The sequence below is a fragment of the Anopheles merus genome, chromosome 3R (assembly GCF_017562075.2).
Source record: "Anopheles merus strain MAF chromosome 3R, AmerM5.1, whole genome shotgun sequence".
Classification (NCBI taxonomy): Eukaryota; Metazoa; Arthropoda; class Insecta; order Diptera; family Culicidae; genus Anopheles; species Anopheles merus.
Window position 1 is genome coordinate 26,495,150 of NC_054084.1, and position 24,664 is coordinate 26,519,813.

The following is a 24,664-nucleotide window of genomic DNA, read 5'->3' on the forward strand; positions in this document are numbered from 1 at the left end:
CCCCCGTATGCCAGGATGGGAGGGGGGTGGGGGGGGGGGGAAGTGTGCTTGCTGTTGTGTGTCCGCTTCTCGCTGGACTGCAATCTACAGTGCTACAGAAGGTAGAAAATGGTTTGACCTCGGCTAGTGTGTCTGGTCAGTGGCTCATTTATATTTTTGTGTGTTGCTCCGCGCCCTTGAAGCTGCCCTCACCGCTGCCGCTGCCACCGCCCTTGGCGATGCTGCATTTTGTAAGGTTTCAAGTGCTCGGTCGCTCGAGGTTGGCTCTCATTTGTCGGTATTGTTTTGGGTCAGCTTACCCCACCTGCGAGCAGCGGGTGCGTTTTGTCTTTTTTCGTTCTGTCTTTTGCCCTTTTTTCCTGCCCCATTCGCTACTTTCGAGCAGCAGAGGGAAAAACGAGAGAGAGAGGTAGCGTTTTTCCGGTTCGAGATAAGCTAACGGTGCGGTACGGTGTCCTGTTTTTGTGTGTGTCACTGTATCGGCCCCGGTCCAAGCAACTGTCAGCGAGCAAGGTCTTGTTTTGCGTTTTTGTTTTTTTGGGCTTTACCCTGTGCTGTTTTTTTATATTTATTTGCGACATCCTTTGCGAACGGACGGACACACCAGTTACACAGGGGGGAAAATAATTTAAAATTTGTTAGAATTTGTACAAATAGTGTTGGCTACATGTTCGCCACATGGGTTCTGTGCCGATGGGGGTGCAATGGTGTGGACCGGTTGCTTTTGCAGAGATTAGACGGACTTTGCCCGGTTGTAGCAGTACGGGTGAATGAAAAAGTTCGCGTAGGGAAAATGATGTGTTAGAAACATGATGTATCACAAGTATCACGCGGTAAGAAGAATTTATGAGCTGTTGGTAGATGGATCATTGCAACTTACATTAATGATTTTTTTTATCTGAATGCGATAATTTTGTGGTAGTATTATTCTTAATATTTATATAGTTAAATCTCTTTAAGGTGAGTCTTCAAGGGATCGTCAGTTTAGAGAGATACTCTTGTTAGAGGACACTAATGAAAGTTTTCAGACACTTTCCCAAACTCGATCGAAGACGAACGATAGTTGCCGTTGCCTAGATTAAACGGTTGCTTCAATTTATGTTATGAGTATCCTGCTCAGTTATGCATACAATATGGCAAAATGTTCAAAAAACATCCAAGTAAACCATCGTTTTGTGTCATATTGACAATCGCTACCAAGATTTATTAAGGAGAAAAGGTCGTTGCAAAGCTCGTTGCTAGGTTGCCATTTTCAGCTCGATTTTGACAGTTTCATGAAAAAGTGTTTACAAACAATCGGCTAATAGTTAACGCGAGAAAGTGGACGAATTTACTATTAGGAAGATTAAATTGGTTAAATTTCTTGCGGTCAATCACTTGTGGAGAATAAAGGAAAAGTAATTGCAGTTTACTCTGTACTCAGAAACATTGTTCACAACCTTTTTCATTGTTTGCCATTCCGTGACCACGAATCAATACCGAAAAGTTTAACAGGCATAAAACAGCACAGTACATATTCCAACTGGGTAAAAAAGTCCTATTTACTTTCAATTAAACAATGAGAATAAAATGAAACATCTAATCGGCACACACTAGTACAATATGCACACCGTCCTTTGCTTATAACCTGGCGACGAATGATAAACGAGATCCTTGGATTGTATCAGCCATGTAATATTCCAATTGGATTCTAATTCTTGTAATATTCTAAAAGCAAATAAGTGCAAAATGCAGAACAAAACTCTCATTCACTCCATAGCAAGTTCAACATACATTAAACCATTCTATATTTAATTTGATTAGGATAAGAAATTGTAAAAATTAAAAAAAAGATCCTGAAAACACAAACGTATAAAGTAATGTCTTTGCAATCGATCTATTTTACTTTACACAATCTATTTCACTATTAAATATGCTAGGGTCACCCCATTCGCAGCCTGTTTTATGGATTTTGCTGAGCTGAATTCGTTTCTTTCTGTCATTAAATTGTGAGAAAAATAAACTCTAGTTTATAGAAACACACTCCGATTAACAGTCTAGGAACCGAGAAGCTTAAATCTTTATCCTTTCTCAATGAAGCTTATGCATCATATAAAATATAAGTCAGTGTTATCCATGGTACATAATTAACTCAACTTACTAAAAAACCTGTATGAAACCAAAATAACGTTGAAACAGCACATATCGTTCCAGGCTGTTTCGTGTCCCCAGACCAAAACCACGCTGTATGGGTGTGTCGCTATCAACGGTATAAAGTGTATAGCATTATTTACTGTTTCACTTATCGCTCCGCTTTGTAAGTGCAATCATCCCCGTGCCACACTGTGTAATTCTGGCGCTCCTGTTGCATTATCGAAAGACAGACGGCTTCCTTCCAATATGTCATTGCCACCCGTACAAAGGGTACAAAGGGCTTTTACATTCTCTCAGACAAGGGCTGTTTCTACTCCAATTTTAATGTGGGGTTCAGCGCTTATTCATCATTTTTCAATCATGATTGCGGGCGTTTTTTCACACCCTGCGATTATTTGAAGCAAATGGCAGCAACACATTTTGAATTAACTGTTTTGACGTTTTGTAACACATCGGGTTATTTTTGCTCTTGATATGTTTTTTCTGCTATCAGCCGTTCCACAAACGTTAGAGCTTTGAAGACGTATCGTTTGGTATCATTTGCGTTGGGGTTGATTCTTTTCATATGAATGATTGATTAATTGATTGCATTATTCCTTTGGGGAATTGTAAGAGGTCAGGAACGTAGCACCAGAGTGATTGGCCAAGTACAAAGTTAAAAGAGAAAGGTTACAGCAAGTCAATAGCAGCCACAATTTGAAACAGTTTATCTATTAGTGGTTTAAAATAAATCCGAAATAAACGGCAAGTATGGTGTAAAACATATTTGTGCTTAGACCAAAACAGGATGAAATGAATTGATCCTTCGACAGTTTGATAATTGCAGTGCAAGAAACAAAAAACTCAGTTTTCCTTTGTCCACACACCCCATATCAACAGTTTGCTGCACTGGCAAACTCTAGTTTTTCTGTTGCCCTGTTTCCGCGGATAGCGACAATAGGACGCGGTTGGGAATCCGATCGGAACGAGACTGAATGGTTGGCAGCAAACAATAAGCAAACGAAAGCAATCCATCTATTCGGATGATTGAACTGATCTGCAGGAAATTGTGGAATGGGTTGTGTTGCGTGCGAAGTGCATGCAGAATAAAAAATAAAAAATGAAAAGACACAAGATCGGTGAATTTCCACGAAACGCCAGCCGTACCCCCCACGATGAACGTCGCTACCAGCACGCGCAGCACCGGTACCGTCTACACAAAGGATTGCTCGATGGATTGATCGATGCGGAATTTCTGGAATCGCCGGTGCGAACAGATGTCGCCGGGAGTGACAATGGAAACCGGGAGCGCGATGGGAGTTGGGGACAAACGGGAATGGGAGTGGGAGGAAAGGCGTAGAATTTTGGGTTAGTATCGTGCAGAAAAATTGTGAAAATTTTGGTATATAAAGGCGGCTCAAGCTGGAGCCAAATCAGATTCGAACGATAAGCCAAAGTGTTAAGAGCTTCATTTCATAACATCCGAAATAATCCGAATCTCAAGGAACGATCCCCCTTTCTGTTGCATAGACTCCCGAGGCAGCGAGGAGCACTAGCTGAAAGGCTTGGAGAATTCCCCGTTGTAGCCGTAGGAGCCGGAACCTTCGCCCGGCGGAGCCCCTCGGCCGCAACATTGGTGGCTCCAGAGAGGAGAGCCTCACCGTAAGATAGTGTCGTCGCGTCGTTGCTAGACCGGAGTGGACGAGCCGTGTAGCTACCGTGCTCCGTGTTACCAAGTGCGCCGTGGTCCCGAGTGTCCAGCCGCACCGGAAGGGTCGAGCCCAGAGTGTGCTTCTGGAACCGAAGTGTCCAGCCCATCCGTGACGTCGTCACCTCATCATCATTGGACCGGATTGGAATAAAAAGCTAAGTCCGTGCTTCTGGCCAGAGTGTCCAGCCATCCGCGTCGTTAAAGTGCGCCGTGGTCCCGAGTGTCCAGCCGCATCAATTTATGTTGTTTTGTCATACGACTGTCAGTCGTAGAATTGTCGTAAAAATGGCTAACAAGAAGAGCAATTACTTTGTTGAGAACAAAAACGGCGCATGTCGCCTATGTACCGAACCAAACGGTGATAGTCCGTTTGTTAAGTGTGAAGAATGCGATCGATATTTTCACCTGGCCTGCGCCAAATTATCGGCGGTACCAACCGCAGAAGAAGAATGGTTGTGCATAAAATGCCAAGATATCAAAATCCAATACCAACAAGAAGAAAAGAAAAGCACACCAGATCAAGCCATACTAGAACTCGCCATGGTATTACAGAACAATAGTTTGGAAGCCAGCCGCCATATCAAGAAAACCACATTAGTAAACCTTCCAGAATTTGATGGGAAACCACAAGACTGGCCACATTTCAAAAAGACATTTGAAGACACAACAATTGAAGCAGGTTTTAGCAAGCTAGAAAACTTGAATCGTTTGCAACGATTTGTTAAGGGAGAAGCCGAAAAAGCAGTGCGTGCCTTACTCTTGGATCCGCAGAACGTTCCGGCCATCATGGCTCGTTTAGAAGAACAATTTGGAAGAGCGGACCAAGTATACAAAGAGCTATTGAAAGATGTGGTGAAAATAAAGGTCGAAGGACAAATGAAAATAATGGAGCTTTCTGACGCTCTTGATAACCTAGTTACAAATATAAAGATTTTAGGAAAAAGATCTTATTTGAATGATCCTCGACTCATCGATGAATTGTTGGCAAAACTTTCGATCGATAAACAACTGAATTGGGCACAGCACAAAGCCAGTCTAGAGGCAGCTAATTCCGAAGTAACGCTTGACCAGTTCAACGATTGGATGCACCAAATATCGAAGGCATTGCGAAGTCTGCCAAAAAGAACAGAGCGACCACAGAACAAGGTAAATGTTCACAAATATCACAATCGCAAACCACCAGGAAATTCCCAGCAAATGAACATTGCTCAAAACTTGCACACAGTTTGTCGCTTGTGCAAAGGACAACATACGTTGCCAGAGTGTGAAAACTTTTTACAGAAAAACATTAGTGACCGAATTGCATTCACCACACAACACCATCTGTGTTTCACATGTCTCCTCTCCAGCGAGCATGTCCAAAGAAACTGCCCATTGTCCAAAGTATGTAGTGTGCAGGGATGTATTCGGCGGCATCATCCTCTGTTACATGAAGTGCCCCAGCCAATATATTATCACTATAACGACGTACGTGTCTACTACCAGATCGTTCCGATAACCGTACGCAATGGGTCAGTGGCTATGAAAACGTTTGCTTTCTTGGACGCTGGATCGTCACTAACACTCATGGAGGAAGATTTGGCAAACAAGTTAGGTTTACAAGGCCGGCAAGATCCATTAACAATGACGTGGACCCAAAATCTAACGGTAGAACAAGACACCAGTCGTCGAGTGCAACTTACGATTGTAAATGATCAAGGAAAAGAATTCCTATTGAAAGAGGTGCGAACCGTTAAAAATCTACAACTACCACAACAAACAATAGACACCAATAGATTACTTGCTCTTTACCCACACCTGAAAGGCATTAAAATAGAATCGTTTACAAACGCTTACCCTACCATCCTCATCGGCTTAAGTCACAGCCACCTTATCATGCCATTAGACCGCAGAATGGGCCGTCCAGAAGAACCGATGGCTATCAAAACAAAACTCGGATGGATAATATTCGGAAATGAGTACACACAACCGGTAACAAGATCGGATCATTTCATGGTACACAAAAACGAGGAAATAATGAATAGAATGATCCAACAATACTTCAGTACGGAAGACTTTGGAGTGAAAGTGACAAAACCTCTTGTGCCCAAAGAGATAGAGCAAGCGAATAAAATTCTAGAAAAGACACTAGAGAAAAAGGATGGATATTATCAAGTGGGACTGTTGTGGAAACCAGAAGTGGCACACTTCCCAAATAGCTATCCAAACGCACTGAAACGCCTAGTAAGTTTGGAAAAGCAGTTGAATAAGAATAGAGAGCTGCAAGTTTGGGCAAAGAACACATTTGCAGATTACATACAGAAGGGTTATCTGAGAAAGTTGACGCCAAGCCAGGTTGCTATTGCAACACCAAAAACTTTCTATCTACCGCATTTCGTTGTAGTCAACCGAAACAAACCGATACCGAAACCACGATTGGTGTTTGACGCGGCTGCTGAAGTCAATCACATTTCGCTGAACTCCCAATTACTATCTGGCCCTGACGAAATGGCTTCACTTTTCGGTGTCTTGCTACGTTTTCGAGAAGGCAACATCTGCGTCACAGGGGACATCCAAGAGATGTTCCACCGAGTAAGAATACGGGAAGAAGATCAGGACTCTCAGCGTATTCTGTGGCGAGATTGTGAAAACCGGTGTCCCGATGTGTACGTCATGCAAGTCATGACATTTGGCGCGACTTGTTCGCCTGCATGCGCACAAGTAGTAAAGAATACCAACGCAGCTGCCCACGCCGAAACACACCCTCTGGCAGTAGACCCAATAGTTCGGCAACATTATGTTGACGACTATCTCGATAGTTTTTTCACAATGGAAGATGCAATTGAAACAGTGAGACAAGTAATTGAGGTACACAAAGCTGCTGATTTTCACATAAGAAATTTTACCTCAAACCGGGGGGAGTTACTGAAAACAATTCCTCAAGATCGTGTACAACAAAAAACAACTTCAGTACAAATCGAAGAAAAGGGCCAAGACTACGAGAAGATACTTGGTGTTCATTGGAACTCAACGATCGATCATTTTGGGTTTCAAGTCAAAATGAACAAAGTAACAAAAGACAGGCCAACAATGAGAGAAGTTCTTAGTTGTGTCATGAGTGTTTACGATCCGCTGGGCTTAATAAGCCACGTAACAATAGCTGGCAGAATTTTAATGAGAGAACTTCATGTTATAACGAAGGATTGGGACTCCACCATTCCAGATGAATTACAAGAGAAATGGGAAGAATGTCTACGCGTAGTAAAGAGTGCCGAAAACATACGAATTCCGAGGCAATTGGTGAAATCCTTGAATGATCCGCTAGAATTGCATACTTTCGTAGACGCTTCTGAGAACGCATTTGCTGCTTGCGTTTACGCCCGCACTGTATCAAGAGAAGGAACAGTATTTATTTATCTTGTGGCCGGAAAGGCACGCGTGGCGCCAATTAATCCATTGTCCATTCCTAGGCTGGAGTTACAGGCTGCGGTTCTAGGTGTACGTCTAACCGAAAGTATAAGAAAAGAACTTCGCCTATTCGTAAAACACATAACATACTGGGGTGATTCAGAAGTAGTATTGAGTTGGCTCAAAAATCGACGTAAATACGCACAATTTGTTGCTCATCGTGTGGGCGAAATTTTAGAATCATCTCGAGCCGACCAATGGAGATGGGTTCCATCTCGAGAAAATCCAGCAGACATTGCAACAAAACCATACCCAAATGATTGGATTTGGGTAAATGGACCTTCGTTTTTAAGAAACGACGAATCAGATTGGCCACACAAAGAGATCGTAGAAACGAATGAAGAATGCCGCGTAGTAGCTGTACACCAACACGCAGAAACAGCTATACCAGTCGAGAATTATTCTTCGTGGCCTAGATTGTTAAAACATCTAACAATTCTGAAAAAGTTTGCCGATTTTATTAGAAATCGCTCAGCATTTACACGTTCCATTCAGCCTGATGACGTCCAATTAGTCCGAAATGGAATGTATCGCAGTGCTCAATGGGAAGGATTTCCCGAAGAAATGGCGACTCTCACTAAAGGGCAACCAGTACCAAAGCAAAGCCCTTTAAACAAGCTATCACCATTTTTAGACTCCGATGGCATCATGCGTTCCCGTGGAAGATTGGAAAACATCAGCGCGCTTCCCCAAGGTACACGCACGCCAATCATACTGCCACAGAAACCAAGATTGGTAAAATTGTTAGTGAGAAATTTCCATGAACGTTATTTGCATCAGGCCGACAACGTAGTTATCGGCGCAATTCGACAAGAATATTGGATAGTGAATTTGCGAGCAGTCCTAAAGAACATAAAGAAATGTTGCCAAAAGTGCATTCTACAAACCGCTGCACCAGTAGCCCCCTTTATGGCACCTCTCCCAGAATTTAGAGCTCACCCATACACACCACCGTTTTATAATACAGGGATCGACTATTTTGGACCTATCGAAGTACAAGTAAAAAGATCGTTGGAAAAACGATGGGGTGCTATCTTCTCGTGCATGAATACCAGAGCAGTTCATATAGAACTAGCCGAGAAGCTAGACACAGACAGTTTTATGGTATGCCTATAGTTTTATGGTATCCAAAATCGCCGAGGAAAAATATGCAACATGTATAGCGATAACGGAAAAAATTTTGTTGGTGCGGAGCGCGAATTAAGAGAATTAGTAACAGAAATCGACAAGCGCATGGGACATGAATCGGCGCTCAAGTACGAAATAAAATGGCACTTCAATCCCCCTTCCGCTCCCCATTTTGGTGGAGCATGGGAGCGGCAAATACAAAATATCAAGAAAGGATTGCGGCACATGTTTACTGAATGGAGTCACCGACACCCGACTCCAGAGACACTTCGTGCCACTTTAATTGAAATCGAGGCAATGCTTAATTCCCGGCCCTTAACACACATACCGCTGGAAAATGAAGAAGACGAAATACTCACACCATTTCATTTTCTTATTGGACGAAATGGCAGCCATATACCACCAGTAGTGAACGAAACCTCGGCAGCAAACAGGCAACAGTACAAACTCACACAGCATTACTCAAAGATATTCTGGGACCGTTGGAAAAAAGAATATCTTCCAACACTAATACGCCGAAATAAGTGGACTAACCACGTAGAACCCATAAAGGTGGGAGACATAGTCGTGCTGTTTGATGACAACGCACCTCCGGGAAAGTGGATCAAAGGAAGAATTATGAAAGCGAATATGGCCCCGGATGGGCAAGTACGATCAGTGGAAGTAAAAGTGGGAGAAAACATATTAAAACGGCCAGCTGTCCGAGTTGCCGTATTAAATATAGAGCAAAAAGAACATTTGCTTCTCCACACAACATCTCAGCAACACCAGGGCACACATCGAATCAGACCGCTTCAGCCTAACAACGACAACAGTGAAACGAAGCCTCCTCGCAAGAAGACAAAGATCGCCCCATGTCATTGGGCAAAACAGTTGTTGGAAAATAACCCACCAAGCACTTCGACCAACTAAGCAAGAAGCGTAATCCCCACCTGTGAATTACGTGGGGGAGAATGTTGCGTGCGAAGTGCATGCAGAATAAAAAATAAAAAATGAAAAGACACAAGATCGGTGAATTTCCACGAAACGCCAGCCGTACCCCCCACGATGAACGTCGCTACCAGCACGCGCAGCACCGGTACCGTCTACACAAAGGATTGCTCGATGGATTGATCGATGCGGAATTTCTGGAATCGCCGGTGCGAACAGATGTCGCCGGGAGTGACAATGGAAACCGGGAGCGCGATGGGAGTTGGGGACAAACGGGAATGGGAGTGGGAGGAAAGGCGTAGAATTTTGGGTTAGTATCGTGCAGAAAAATTGTGAAAATTTTGGTATATAAAGGCGGCTCAAGCTGGAGCCAAATCAGATTCGAACGATAAGCCAAAGTGTTAAGAGCTTCATTTCATAACATCCGAAATAATCCGAATCTCAAGGAACGATCCCCCTTTCTGTTGCATAGACTCCCGAGGCAGCGAGGAGCACTAGCTGAAAGGCTTGGAGAATTCCCCGTTGTAGCCGTAGGAGCCGGAACCTTCGCCCGGCGGAGCCCCTCGGCCGCAACAGGTTGAGTTCCGATAAAATTCCAATCACTACAATATACAGACAGCGGACGAGAGCAAGAAAGAGAGCGATCGAGAGATAGCGAGAGAAAGCGAGAGCAGCAAAAAGAGAAAGGAAGAAGGATAAATGAACCAGACGGGTAATAATGAATATTTTCCTGGTAATTCAAAAGCACCAGGCGTTCCCGATATGAGGATTGGGCCCTTTTTTCAACGGTGGACGTATTGTAAGTGTCATCATCAACACGACCATCATCGATCGCACTGAGTTTCAATCTCAACCCCCTTTTGATTTCTTTTTTCTCACCTCGCCTTTTGTTCAGCTCGTTTTTGTTTCCCGTTGACAGCTCAACATTGCTGTTCCCAGCGATGGTCGTTGCCAGCGTGGCACATGGGTGGTTGCAGTGCATGAGCGATTTTTATCCGAGGGTGCGGGAAGAGTGTGCTCTGGTGCACGCACCAGTTTATTGACGTGTTTCCGCTTTTCGCTTTTAATCGGCATGTACGCAGTCGGTAGTGGTGCGAACCAGTACGTGTGGCCGGATTTTTACCATTTTGATTGAGCAAGCGTCAATTGTTTGTCGCATTACCCATCGATATCGATGCTACAGGTGGAATGTTGTCACCAACGGACTGCAGGGAGTTTTGTGAATAATAAACTTCAGTACATTCAACCCCTCTGCGGCAGGGACGCGCCTACGTTGGGCGTTGTTCTACATATTTTATCTACATATTTTATCGAACCCTGGGGGTTCGTTTTTTTGTCATTCAATTTGGTGCCGTTATAATTAATGATTTGTTCCTATGTGAGAGTTGAACATGTATGTGGGAGGTTTGAGCAATAGGATGTGTTAACTGGCAACAGGTCGGCCTAGGCAGAAATTGAGTAGGAGGTTTTAAATTTCTTCTTAGTGTAGTAGGCAAATGTAAATATCTATGATGTGATGATCGGAAAATAATTTCATCTAGCTGTTATTTGAAAAAGGTAATTTCTTGTTAATGTGTTGTTTTATTGTGTATTTACAACTCTGCATCTAGTCAAAGTTTAATCCATTTGTTTTATGGACAACCAGGCGTCTCCATCGTTATTACAATATTTTATTGCACGATACAAATGAGAGAGGTTTGTTCACCTGTTTTAATTTTTGTTATATACCAGCATGTTCTTAAAAATTTATTCTGTATGTTCCTTATTTTAAGTCTTCAGAGTATATATTTTTGTGCGAACAATTTACTCATTAAAATTTACGGAGAAGAAATCCATAAATAAAATTTAAAAGCTATGTAAAATCCCACAATAAAACTATGCGTCGGGAATTATGTCAAATGCCAAATATTTACACGTGAATTCAATTCATCGAAAGCAGAAAATAATTTTCAACACATTATTCAGTATAAGACACATTATTGCCTTACAAGAGAAAACATTTTCTCAAATATTCATTTCCACCAGGCGTCTCCATCGTAGGGATAAATTTGTGCAATGTAGTGTTTATGGACGAATAATAAAAATGGTATCAAAATTTTTGATGGATAATAGGACAGAAGCTTTGCTGTGCTGTAGGACTTTATTCTTAACAAAGTGCAGCTGCTTATTCAAATTGTGTTAAGCTGAAAATTTTCAATTTCAAAAATTACCCACCACAACAAGCTATCATTCTCATTGCGATTATCAGTTTGTGAATAGTATAGGAAATGGTTTAACGTCATTTTTTAAATTATCTTTTAAGCAATAAATACAAAATAGTTACTGAAATCATATGTTATAAGTTTCTTTTGCCTCGTAACGTGTTGGAGGTATCACTGGAACAATAAAACTCTAGTTACCTTAAATAAAACTTTTTTGCTACCAACACTTCTCTACTTGGCTAATTATTCCTCACTGTGTTTACAGTGGACTCAAGCACAAAAACCAGAAAGAGTAGCAAGTAGATGGTATGTCTGTTATGATACGTTTTCCAGCTTTCGCATAATCACAACAAATCTCCCGTAGGAAAGTAGTACAGGGGAAAAAAAAACAAACAGACAGAACTATAATCTTCTATCTACCCGCTTGTGCTGCAAACGATGCTAAACGATGTCAATTTTTCCTTCGTCTGTCAGCAGCAAAACGATTGCTACCGAGTGATGGTCGTTTAATTAACGCCACAGGGTGTCTGGCATTTGCATGTCTTATAGATTGTTTTTTTTATTTCGCCGCCGTTTTTACGCGATGCATTATCCAGTTACGCAAGTTTTTACTATCTCGTAGCATTTTTATTTTTTACCTTAATTGTTTGGCAATAGCGCTTGAATTGTCACAAACAACACGCATCAAGCATTGCTTGCAATTACTTTTCTTCTGAGGCATCGGTTTTTGTTTAGCGTACCAACAATCGCATTACGCAAACATTCCGTTGGAAATGGGGCAAAAGCTTTACTTGCATTGTTAGCTAGGGATGCAATCGATGCAAACGATCAATCAATCCATGCTGGACGAAGCGCTGCTCAAATCTACACACAAACAGCGCCTTACGTTCCATTTACTTTCACCTGTACTGTTTTCGCTCCATTCTATACTACCGTAAGGTGTGCGATTTATGTGTGTTGCTGTTCGGGAGCAACTGAATCATCGTGGTACGGACCGACGATATGCAGACGATCGGGACTGATTGCATACTGATGCCGGATGTAACTCTGTGCAGCGCCGGATGCAGCTGCATTCCACCCGTAGCGTTCCGTAGCCATTCAATCAATCAAGCGATACTAGCAAAATGCTTTCCTACACATTGTATCAATTTGAATGCAAGTTTTATTAAGTGTATTGATATTATTTCTGAATACGTTGGAGGGCACAGTTCAACTGTTTCTGAAGTTATTTTTATTATTGATATAATTGATATAATTGTAAGTAATTCATACTTTTTGCTCCATGAGCACTTTCATGTTTTTTTCTTCTCCTCTGTTGACCTCCCGCAAACTTCAGGCTCCTCAGAAAACATATTGTTACTGATGTAAGCGAGTCGAGTTATCATTCCCGTGGCAGGTTTGTAGCACGCTTGTCCCTGGTGAGTCACGTACTGAAATGCACATATTTATGCTAAACTTTGCATATGATACGTTACATGATAAGTGCTATCAACGACATTAGATGCAGAACAAACGGAATGTCGGAAAACAAATGCTCTTTTGCAGGAAGCGAGGCGAACAGGGCACGATGTACACGAGAGCACGATCCTGTCGGCAGATGATTGCTAGCTTCATCCGTTTGAGCAGCGGCAGCAGCAGCAGCAGCAACGAGCTTACCGGCTTCCGTCTGATTTTTCCTTCCTGAGTATGGTCTGTTTGTCTGTCGGTGCCCTCTACACCAACAGGCATCCAAAAAGGATCGAAGAGGAAGCGGGGTAGGCGGAGGGAGAGATACTGATTTTACTTTCATCCCGTGTAACCCAGTTCACAGGTACACCCGGGATTCGTATACCGATGACGGCCGGTTTTGAGAAATGTATATCCCATTTTCCGAATGGGAAACGGTACTAACGCAGGTACACCGTACACCATACGGCCAGGGCTAGAACCGGGGTAGCAACGTGATCCCGTGACGACGCCCCTGCTGTGCTGTAGATTGTCGCAGCAAAACACGGTACGGTGCTGGAGCTGCTGTTTGAATTTTTCAACAGCCGCTCTAATATTGGAGGAAAGCGAGCGTGCGCGGCGGGCGCAGATTGCCATTGTGGCTGATTGTGTCTTACCGATTGTGTCCGTTTGAGTGCCCTTGGAAGGGAGGGTGAGACTGGTACGACTGGAAGAAACGAGCAGTGCCAAAGGATGACATTTAAAGGCGTTTGCCAAAGGGGAAAAGGGAGCGATAGTGTACGGTCGCTTGGTGCATGCAACTGGTGCGACCGTTTCGAAAACGCCCTTGTAAGCCGTGTGCGGTGAAATATTTAACAATCATCCGTAATCGTTATTGCGCTGGGAAAGGTATTTTTGTTTTTGTTTCGCTTTCCTTTCGTGTAGGTAATGCGATGAAAGCTAGAGCTGCTGGATGCGAGGGAATTTAAGATGCACTTTGAACTGGCACGGACTGGGAATTTGATTGAAATGCTTTTGATGCTTTGACGCTTTTTTGAACGCAAATAGTGCTGCTTATACAGCAGAGCTAAGAAGGCGTTCTTTTTTTTAATTAAAGCTATGTGAATAATCAATATTCTGTGATATTTTGTAGTTTTACCAATTTTAAGCAAAAATGGTTCACAATTACCGGAATAAATTCAATCAAATATATAAAAGACTGCAGTCAAATGTCATATCAAATTTTATCAAATGAGAAATTTTATAAATATATTTTTACCACGAGCCTGCATGCATATTTGGGACTTCTTCCTTCAGAAGTCTGCTTTTCTCGAAAGGTTGTAAACTATAATTCGTTTTATAGTATTTCTGTAGAAATTGTCGCTATGTGGGGCCTAATACTCGTGAACCCATTTCATTTTAAATTTTCTTCTTCTTCTGCCGGCTATGCCGGCATATACAGGTTTTCAAGACTTAATTCATTAACACGGAGCCGGATAGTCAATCCTTGCTACGGGGGAACGATCTATTCTAGGCTTGAACCCATGACGGGCATGATATTGAGTCGTTCGAGTTGACGACTGTACAATGGGACGGCCCCCTTTTAACTTTCTTATTGGTCTTTAAAAAAGATGGTGAGTCTAATTCTATGCTTTAGCATTTTTGAGACTTACGAATTACAGTTTGGAGCTTTGATTGAGCTTGAAAATTGAACCCGAAGTGAATAAAAAAAAACCTTTTTGTTTTAAAAATCTACTCGATAAGTGTGCAGTAACATAACCCACAAAATTGCGTTACATTAATACATTTCTGTATACAAAAAAATCATTTTACTCATAAAACACAACCGTTTAATAGCAAGAAAGGTACATACTTCTGCTGCACATTTTCTTCCTTCGTACCAAGTAGAACCGCTTCGAACGAAACACCGTAGCGATCAAATACCTTAGATAAATAGTGTTAATTCAAAGCACGAGGCGGCATCGAGCTACTTCGACGAAACAGCACATGCCTAACGATCGTTATCGTAGCATTTCCCGCCATTAGCCATTTCCAGTGGGGCAATGGTTGGAAGAAGTGATACTGCTGGGGATCCTACGTCTCGCTCGGAATCCTGTCCCTACGCTTGCACCATTGCAAACAAGTGATCGGTGCTGCTGCTGCTTGAAATGTGGTTGTTAAATTCCTCGCAGCACGCTCCCCGACGCGCAACATAAATTAATTAAGGACGTTCGCTGCTGCCCTTCATTTGGTCAATTAGTCATCTTTTCATCGTACCCCGCAGGTTGGGCAGCGCTCGTCCCTGGGATGAGCCCGGGATACTTAGCGGTTTTTACGGCAGTCAAACGCGAGCCATACGACACGGGCAGACGGAGCCCACGGGAAAACTCGTTAACCGCGTCCTGGCTGGCTGGCTGGCGGGCTCGCTATTAACGGCGAGAAATCTATTTTAAATTGAGCCGCTGCACGCGCATTTCACGTTCCGCGTGCTGTATTTTACGGCCCCGGGGCCCATTGTTAATGTGCGCCGTATTAGAGGTTCGTTCATTAGTTTGCCGAACTGGTGTGTGTGTTGATTTTTTCATCACCGGTACCAGAGAGCTGAGCATTTTAGTGGTACAATTAACGTCACAGTGATTTTTGTCGGGGAAAAGAGTGGTAGAAAGCCCACGCAGTCGAAAAGGGGTCGTAAAAATCAATACGTCCGCTGCTTTAGTGCTCGGTCGGTGCCGTCTTCTGGAGGACATTTCCGTGTCCTGGCCAGATTTGCGCGAATGCAAACCGTGGAACAGATTCTCACTAATTAGTAAAAGCACCACGCTTCTTCTGTATGTTAGTGTGTATGTGTGTGTCAGATGATAGCGATTCTAATTGATCACTTATTTGCAGAATGTTTGTCCACCGTCCACTGGAAACGGCCTTAAATCAGTACGACCAGCGCCACGGTTGTGTAACGTTTTATAACGGTCGTTCGTAGAACACTTTTCCGGATCGCCTCATGAAACGACTCACCGGAACCGCTGCACAAGCTATTTCGCGCATTGACGACAAATGAACAAACTGATCGTCCATCGCCCTTATTTCTTGATGCTGGTGTCCATGTTTCTGTACCCCTTCCGCTACACTTCGGTGGTGCAGTTTCGCAGCGCACCGTTTGAAGATGGTTTGCGGTACAAAACCGAGCGCATCAATCAGCGGCGAGTCAATTGCTCGCTTTCCGGGCCGGGCCGGGCGAAAGTACCAGCGCCAAATGAAAGCCAATCCATAATCTAATTATTCATCATCGTTTACGTTGAGTGACAGCGTAATGCCGAGGAGTGCAGGCGGCAGAAAGCTTTCAGATCGGATGTTCGATCCCACGATTTGCAGCCGCCAGTTGTGGGAGTGTGTGTGTGTGTGCCGCTGAAGAAAAAGCACACCCGCTATCCGCACCTCCCAGCATCGGCGGCAGTCAATGCGATTGGCAGTGGAAGAACGGAAGCTTCCCATGGAACTTCAAAACGGTCTGCATTGGCTTCCGCCGGGATATACACATTTGCATCCGTAATCGGATTTGCTCGATTCAATTATTCATCCATCAGCGAGTGATGACGGAGAGGGGCGTTCGGAAAATGAGAACATTTCCACCACGACTGCGTTTGTGCTGGGAAATGTCAACTGGGAAGCGAGAAAGCCTAGCAAGGCGTTCTGGGCCGCTGAGTGTGATTTAGATAGGTATGCAGTGTTTTACAGCATTGTGAAGCATGCACGTAGCCGGGGGTAGCTGGAAGGAATAATTGCAAATGGAGATCTCGTCCGTGCGCTGATGCAAAACTGGTGCTGCTACCACTCAGTGGTCGGATAGGTAGCATTGCGTGCAGTTCCAGGAAATGCCAATTCATAAGCAAGCGGAATGAAGCGTGGTTTGAAGTTTCTCTTACCGGGAAAACGAAGTGCCTGGCTGACTGGTTGGGGTGAATGATACCACTTTCGTTGTGTGTGGTAGATGTGCTAGATTGTGTAACGTGTGGAAAGATTGATAGGCATTCGGTTCATTGGTCAGCTGTGGTCGAAGTACGGCAAACAACCATATCAGATGGGTATAATTGTTGTAGTTTTGACGTGGATGTTTTACCTGCTCCATCATTAGGATATTGGTTTTAATGAGTTTGGGCTGCTTTACACTTGCGCTAATTGATGTGCCGATGCTCTGACAGCCCATGGCGAAAGTTTGCAGTTTCCGTAAAGATCAAATTATACTTCAAGATGAATGCCATTTACTCGGTTGTTTAAGATATTTATCTTCTTTGTTTCGAGATCGGAAATGGAGCCTCAAAAGCTATTTGTTTGTTCTAAGCGCTGGTTGACCACTCGATGGAATTAAGTATTGATCCATTTTCAAATTGTGAAGATTTTCAAATTGTTCTTGTTTTGTTATTGTGCTTAACATGTATATTTCAGAATAAAGGGTGTAATTTAATTGACACTACTCATTCATTAACCATGGTTATTTTTATTGAAAATTCTTTTCATAAATCATCATAATAGTAACATAACAGCTTCGTCTACCGTGTTGGTTCAACAAAAGCGTACAGCTAAGTCTACACACAAAAGAGTGCAGAAAAGTCTACAAAACATTCACTCATTCATTACTTATAACGTCTGCTAAAAAATAAAAAAACAGCTATTCTTACACATGCACACAAGCAAACACACCACCACGCGGCCTGATGAACGGCGGCACCAAGTGCAATAGAAAATTATGTAGCGCTAAATGATGCAATAACGTGCCGTGGCACCATTTAGCAGGGGTGGTAACCATTTTCACATGAAACATTGCACCGATTGCACTTCGTTCTTTTCCTCTCGTTCATACCCGAGCCCTTCCCTAACCTTTCTGCAGGAAAAATGCCCGATTCGCTGGTAAGTTATTGCTGTGGCTGTTATTACTGTGCCAGGAAAGTTTTCATTTTTTTGCTCCCGATGAACATATATTGCCCGCAATAAATGATGAATAAGGCCACACAGGGGGGCGATTGTTTCACCGTCACCGGCGTGGTCAGCGGTGTGTGTGTGTATTAGCGTAACAATGTTTCTAATGCGCCGTTACCGCTGTCGTCGGAGTTTGTTATGAGCTTATGATTGATTGGTTGATTGCCATCGTCCAGTTTGCGGTGGAAATAGACATGAATATATTAACGCCGCATTCGCTTACCGGCTAGTTGGGATAGTAAAAAGGGTGTAATAAAGCTATTTAAACGTGAAAGCAAGTAAAATAATTCAGTGTTTGAACTTTTGGATTGATTGTACAATATTTATATTTGTTTTTAATACGTTAACAGACACAAGCCGTCGTTTTGATTATTAATTTGAGCTCACTAAAAACACATAATAAGTGTAACAAAAACACTGTTTAAGCACTGCCATTATTTTCCTTTTAATAGTACTCTTTCCCAGTCGATACATTTGCTTGCTTCTGCCCTGTTAATTAGCATACTTTCTGTGCAGCCGAACGGAGAAAGTTTTTCAAAGTCCCTTTTCCCTTAGGTAATAATTGCATTATTTTTCTGTAGCGAATGTTTTTCCCTTGCATAATGGCACATCCATTGTGAGATAATTATCCTTACCATCCCGTCTTGCTTAAGGGTTCGCTCATCGTATTTGTTTTTTGTGGCAAGCACTGTATTGGGTACCAAGCCCTCCAGCATAAAACGGGGCAGCAGTTACAATTCTCACTCCGTAGCGAATTGAAATGAAGAATGATCATTTAACGTTGCTTAATATTTACCGTCTTGGTTCAGTTACATTCCCATCCCAGGGTACAGATGAAAATTATTACCGTTCCTCTAGTCCTTTTTGCTTTCCTTCTCTCTATATATCTCTCTGTGTTGCTCGGGGGGCAACAGAACAGTTCAGCAATTGATCATGCTACTAAAAGTGTTTTTGCTAAATGGTGCTCACGCAGAAAGCAAACCCTTGAGTGTTCACCTTCACATGGTGTAATTTTTGCTGATGCTGCCACCCGCCAGTTGTTTTCTAGCTCGATCGATTACCGTAGTGGAGAACAAGAGCGGTACTTAATTTTCATCGAACGATAGTTAACGCTTGGTGCGATGAAAGTAAAGGCTTCTTGCACTTTACCCACCGTCGATAAGGGGCAGGCATCTTTAGACACAACCGAAAGTGCAGCATCGTTCTGCTTGCAGCATCATTACTGCACCACGGTTGGGATGAGTGTAACCTCCCGTAACCTTGCTCACTTCTTGCCGTATTTTGCACTCCCGGGGATGTTTTTAGTGGTTTGAGAGTTTGAACGCTTCTGCCACCGGAGCGCATACGGCGTGCAAGTGCGAACAGAACGTTGGAATAAATCATTTTAATAGTTTTCACGCTCATCTTTCACGGATTCGTACATCTTCATTACGGTAATTTACGCTGCCGTTAGCCTCTTAGCAGCCTGCTGCCCCGAAACCACCAGGCCCATTTGCACTTGCCCGTGGTAACCTACACACCCGGAGCTGGCAAGAGCGGTAAGCTGAATGTGAAACTGTGTGCCCCGGAAACAAGCGCTGGTTCTAAGGGGTTTTTTGTTGTGGTTTTTAGGCCTCGGTTAGAGTTGAGTGAGCTAGTTTTGCATACGGATGCCTTCGAGGGATGCGTCAACGAGGGGCTGTGATGCTGTAGTACAGCGAGATGCCATGCAGTCCACAGATGCACCATACAGATGCGTTAGGTACAAACGTTTACCGAAACTATTTAAAACATTCGGTTCGCTTGAACCTGTGAAACGGTTTGAATAAATGAATTTTTCTTCATGAAGGTGATGGTTATCGAGCTATTTCAACTCAGCGCTACAATTGTCGTGTGTATTTATCTACGCTGTCTAGGAGAACTAGTGCCTTTTTTAGCACGAAAAAGAAGCACAGAATTGGGAAAAACCGCATTGCGATACCACAAGTATTCCGAAAGCTCAAAAAGCATTCCCGCTAAAAGTAGAGCTAAAGGGCCGCCAGAAAGTCATTGGCAACCATTTTCACAGTGTGGTTACTACGGGGAGGCCATTTTGGCAGATGGGTCAAATCGTTCGTTTTTACTTGCCGTTAGGGCAGGGATTTCGTGCGCCAGTTTTCGAGTAATGTATTGATTTTTTTGCTTTAAATTGGTATTTTAATCACTATTTCTTTTATTAGAACATTAACATTTATTATAATTTATTAACAAAATTATTGATGGAGTTGCAATCAGTGATGGAGTAACTTGGGTATTTTCAGTATCGAGAAAATATACTCGAGAATTTAAGTGCAAATGGTATTTTCATGGGTTATTTGGGGTTTCCCAGTGAAAGTATGATTTTAGCCAAGAAAGATTATTATCGACATTTTTATCTAGTTACTACATAAATGTTATTACATGGCAACATTATTTATTTTTATTAAAAACGATTTCAGAAGCGTTTTAACTGGACAAAGTGATGTGACGAAATAGTCATCCAAAATCCTATAAGTTCTATTCAACCTGTTCACATAACGTTAGCATGAAAAAATCGTTTTTAGCTGGTTGTAGAACATGGATAATAAAAAGAGAGATAATTTCTTTCCATGGACATACTTTAAACGGTAATCGTTTAAACTTACTTGCAAACATAAATTTACGACCTAGCAAGCTGCCTTTCGTTTGTTATCTGTAGAGTAGAGCTTATGCATCATGTTGGTCAAGAAATTTTCGTTGGGGCGCAGCTGGGGGATATTAGACCAGCTCGCGGTATTGAGTGTCACATCGTAATTCCTCCAAAGTTTTATAAAATGATCGAATTGAGTATTGGCGTCTTTGCTTGCTGGATTTTTGTTGTCTAATGTTGTCTAATAGCGCAAAGATGTTGTAGATGCTGGAAAAGGTTTAGTCAACGCCTGCAAACCATAGCACGTAGTCAGTTTTGGACGTGGCGTTGTGTTTTTCTTTGCTCACGTGCACTTCTGAATGAAGATGCTTCACTATTGTGGCCATCACGATTAGAGTTTGATTGATAAAGGTGTCAAATTTTGTCTACTGATTCATAAGACACTATTATTATTGAATGTGTAATCAAAGTTTCGTTAGTACGGATTATCATAAACCCATGAAAAATCGACAGTGGATGTTAATTTGTGTAATGCAACCGTTGAATTATATACTCAATCGATCGAGAAACCCTGCACCCTAGTGCTACAAAAGCAGTCAATGCCAGAGAGCCAAATGAAACATATTTTCCTGTTCCCGGCATACACTCGACGGCCTACACGGGTTGCACGAGGTGTCAGAATGTAGAAAAACCACAAGTAAACGCAACGTCAGATATCAGACCATTGTCCCCCAGAGCCGCTCTAACCAAGCGTTTGTGCATACATTCCACCTTTACACTCCCTTTTTGTCTGCTCACTGGAGGGACAAACATTTCTCTACCGACATACCGACCGTCCTGCGGGAGGCTTTCGAAGAGCGGAGCGTGTGAGCGGATGAATCTTGGGTCGGGCCGTATCGGCGTGTTGGCGATCGTCTTACCAGCGGACAGGCTGCTGTGGTTCGGCATACGGTGAAATGGCCAGCAGGAAAGGTGGGGGAACCGGTTGCATAGGTCTATAAATTTTGCTGCATTTCCGCAGTCAATGTGTGGCTCGGAGTGCTTGGTTTAGGGCCCGAACACGCTACAAAGGGGTGCTTTTTGAACCACGAACCCACGTAGGGAGACGCCCGAACCGATGCCACATGAACGGGGTACGCAAGAATGATTCGTCGTAAGCTCTATTCGCACGGGCTTTTGAGCAGAGGACAAAAGAAGCTCCTTTCGCCTGCAAGGGTGTTCTATCATCCTTTTTTCCTAGCGGAAGGAAATGCTTTATGTGACCAGATACTTCACACTGGCGGAAATGGAGCTTCGCTTCGCTTTTGAGGATGAATTTTGATAGTGTGCACTGTTTTCATCTCAAACCTCGAAAAGAGTAAAATATGAGGCGGAAAATTCGAAACCCTCCCTTGAACAGCACAAACCCTCAGATCTTGGGCGATTGTTGAAAGCTTTCAGCACGAGCACAATCAATAGAATGTGTCGGGAAGATGACGCAGATAAGCAGCAACTTCCACTGCTGCTGCTGCGCTATATTGTATGCGTATTAAGTGTCTCGTCCATCTTCTCGCCACGGGCTGAGATTTGCATTGTGTAATGGGTGGAATTCGGTCGCCACTGCATCGGCCACTAAGCATACCGTACGCTCTACCCCGTTATCCAGCCTAACGCTGCGTTGAATAATCTTGACCTTTTGCCACCAGCACGGACATCGAAAATGTATTCCCATTTCGTTCCTCTCGCAGTGGGCAGGCGTACTTCACCTGAAACCCGACGCACTTTGCTTAACGTCAAGTGAGTGTACACGGCCGGCCGACGTTGATGACAGCGGTTTACTGGTTTTGAGCCTCCGCCAGCCCCGTTGGCCATCGAATGTCATCGCGTGCGGGCGGTGGTGCGCGCTAGGTTGGCGGTGCACAATCAACGTCCTCCCATTTCCGCGTCGTTGAACTTCCGAACCCGCTCGAGCCCCGTCGCTCGGGTCACACGGGTAGCGAGATAATGAATGTATACGTCATAGTTAATTATGCCTAGATTATCGTGGTTTAATGGTTTGTTCCAAATGGTGGACGAACAATAACGGAGTCGGTCGGTGTGCGTAATGTGTGCCAGTTGATATCCACATGCAACGACAAATTTGTGATCCCTGAGTACGCCTCTGTCAGGGATGCGCAACCTGGGCAGATACTTAGGTAATTTTTTTTCCAGCTGGAAGGGTCGTAAAAGCCATGAATTCATTTAGTTTTTTTGCTTTCGTTTAAATTTCATTCCAATCAAATGACATCAAAAGCTTGACTGGAAGACGAACTTCAACTAGCTTGAGCAGCACTGCATTATTATTGTAGCCTGGAATGGATGCATCCCAGCCCGACCGGTCGCCGGATCCGGACGTCCGTTCAGGTGCCCGATCGGCACGGGGCAGTGGCGTGTTAAATTTCCTATCATGAGATGGCACCGATAGCTTAACTACTGCAACGTAGCCGAAGCTCACGTAAGCTACCGGGATTGACGTTCATCAAAACCATACACCGCGTAAAACCGTTGCGCTTCCCCGGTGCCACGGTGTCCCTATGGTTCGCATCGTCCACCGTACAAAGTGGGGATGACACTCTGGTTTTGGGAGTGCGTGCGTGTCGTGCACAGCAGACCCAATAGGTTGACGGTTATGTAAAATCTCGGTTTTCCCATCCCCGTGATCCATCACAGTGACAGTTTGATGGTGCGCTTTGTCCTTTGGCGGATGGAACACGCGCTCGGTTCGGGTCATGCATGTTACCTACAACACACACACACACACTGGCGTTCCATTTTTGCAGCGGGTTGCAACCGTTTCGCAAAACCAAACACTCCACTTTGAAATTAGTCCTGCCTGTGGGTTCATTAACGCGTGGTGGTGGTGGTGTTGGTCCAGTTTCGGGACCGAACACACGTCCAGCGCAACGATATCTTTGGTTTCACACGCCATAATTAAATCAAAACAATTCCAAGACGGTTTATCCCGCGTGGCGCCCGTAGCGCTCTTAGTGTATTATTGTTGTGAAGTTCATTTCAGCACCTGGGTGGGTTAATTGTTTCGTTGGCGTAGTTTAGCAGCGTGCGATGTTAGCCGAGGTTTTGTTGATGATGTTGCTGCTGCTGCTGATGACGGGGAAAGCAATCTAAGTTAATCGAAACAAAAGGGCAGCTTGGTTAGCAAGTCAAAGAAAGGACATGGGAGATAGTTACCGATGTACCCATGTTATGTAACAAAAATAATGACTGTACAAGATGCTTGGTTTGTCAACATTTAGAGTTATTACTCAGAATAACACAGGACATTGGAGTGTGTTTGCCATCAGTTATGTTTAGCGATGACTTAGTAGTGAAATAAATATAAAATACATTACATTATTACAGCTGGAATTAATGAAAAAAGTTGCTGCGAGGATAAGATCAAGTAAAATATGTTGTAATCCTCCACAAGCATTATCACAAATACTAAGCTTTGGATAAGTACGTCTGTTCCACTTGATCTTACAATGATTATCTCTATTTGTAAGGTACGTACAGCTGAGAATGATGGCATTTAAAGTACATAACAATACTTTATGCTTCGTGAATACTGTCGATTTTACAACAGTGAGGGCGTTTACGATATTAGCCAACTGATTTATATGGAGTTTGACACTTGGGGTTTGAAATCATGTCAACACTCCTTACAAAACTACTGTGAAATCTCTCTAGCGTATTGTATTTTTAAAATGAATCAATTCTATAAGATGAAAATATTGACGGTTCCGTCATATTCCATACATTGTATGCCTTTTCAAAATGAATGGCTCCCTGAGGCGAATAGTTTCTAGGTTGCACTTGTGATCTGGGACCCTCAATTTTTAGATGAAGTCTTGGATGACAGTTCACAGAAATACTGGTCCAAAAATAGTAATATTTCATTAGTTTTGGTCAACATGAATATCCGATCTGATTTAAGCTGACGGTCCTTTAAAGATTCACCTTAGAGAGATTTCACTGTACACGGAAAACTAGGCTCCGATTGCCAGCCTAGATCATTGTAGCCTTAAAGATATGTAAACAAACGCCGATAATTATACTACATAATTAGAGGAATACAGTCTGGTGTGACTAAAACGA

At 43.2% G+C, this 24,664-nt stretch overlaps 1 protein-coding gene across 1 annotated transcript; it reads left to right on the forward strand.

Moving 5' to 3' along the window:
• The first annotated feature begins 2,055 nt into the window (after positions 1–2,055).
• Positions 2,056–9,897, forward strand: LOC121597476. Its single transcript, XM_041923256.1, has 2 exons — positions 2,056–7,087; positions 8,687–9,897. The coding sequence occupies exons 1-2, from the start codon at positions 4,064–4,066 to the stop codon at positions 9,308–9,310; spliced, it is 3,648 nt and encodes a 1,215-aa protein (XP_041779190.1). The 5' UTR covers positions 2,056–4,063; the 3' UTR covers positions 9,311–9,897.
• Positions 9,898–24,664: the final 14,767 nt, after the last annotated feature.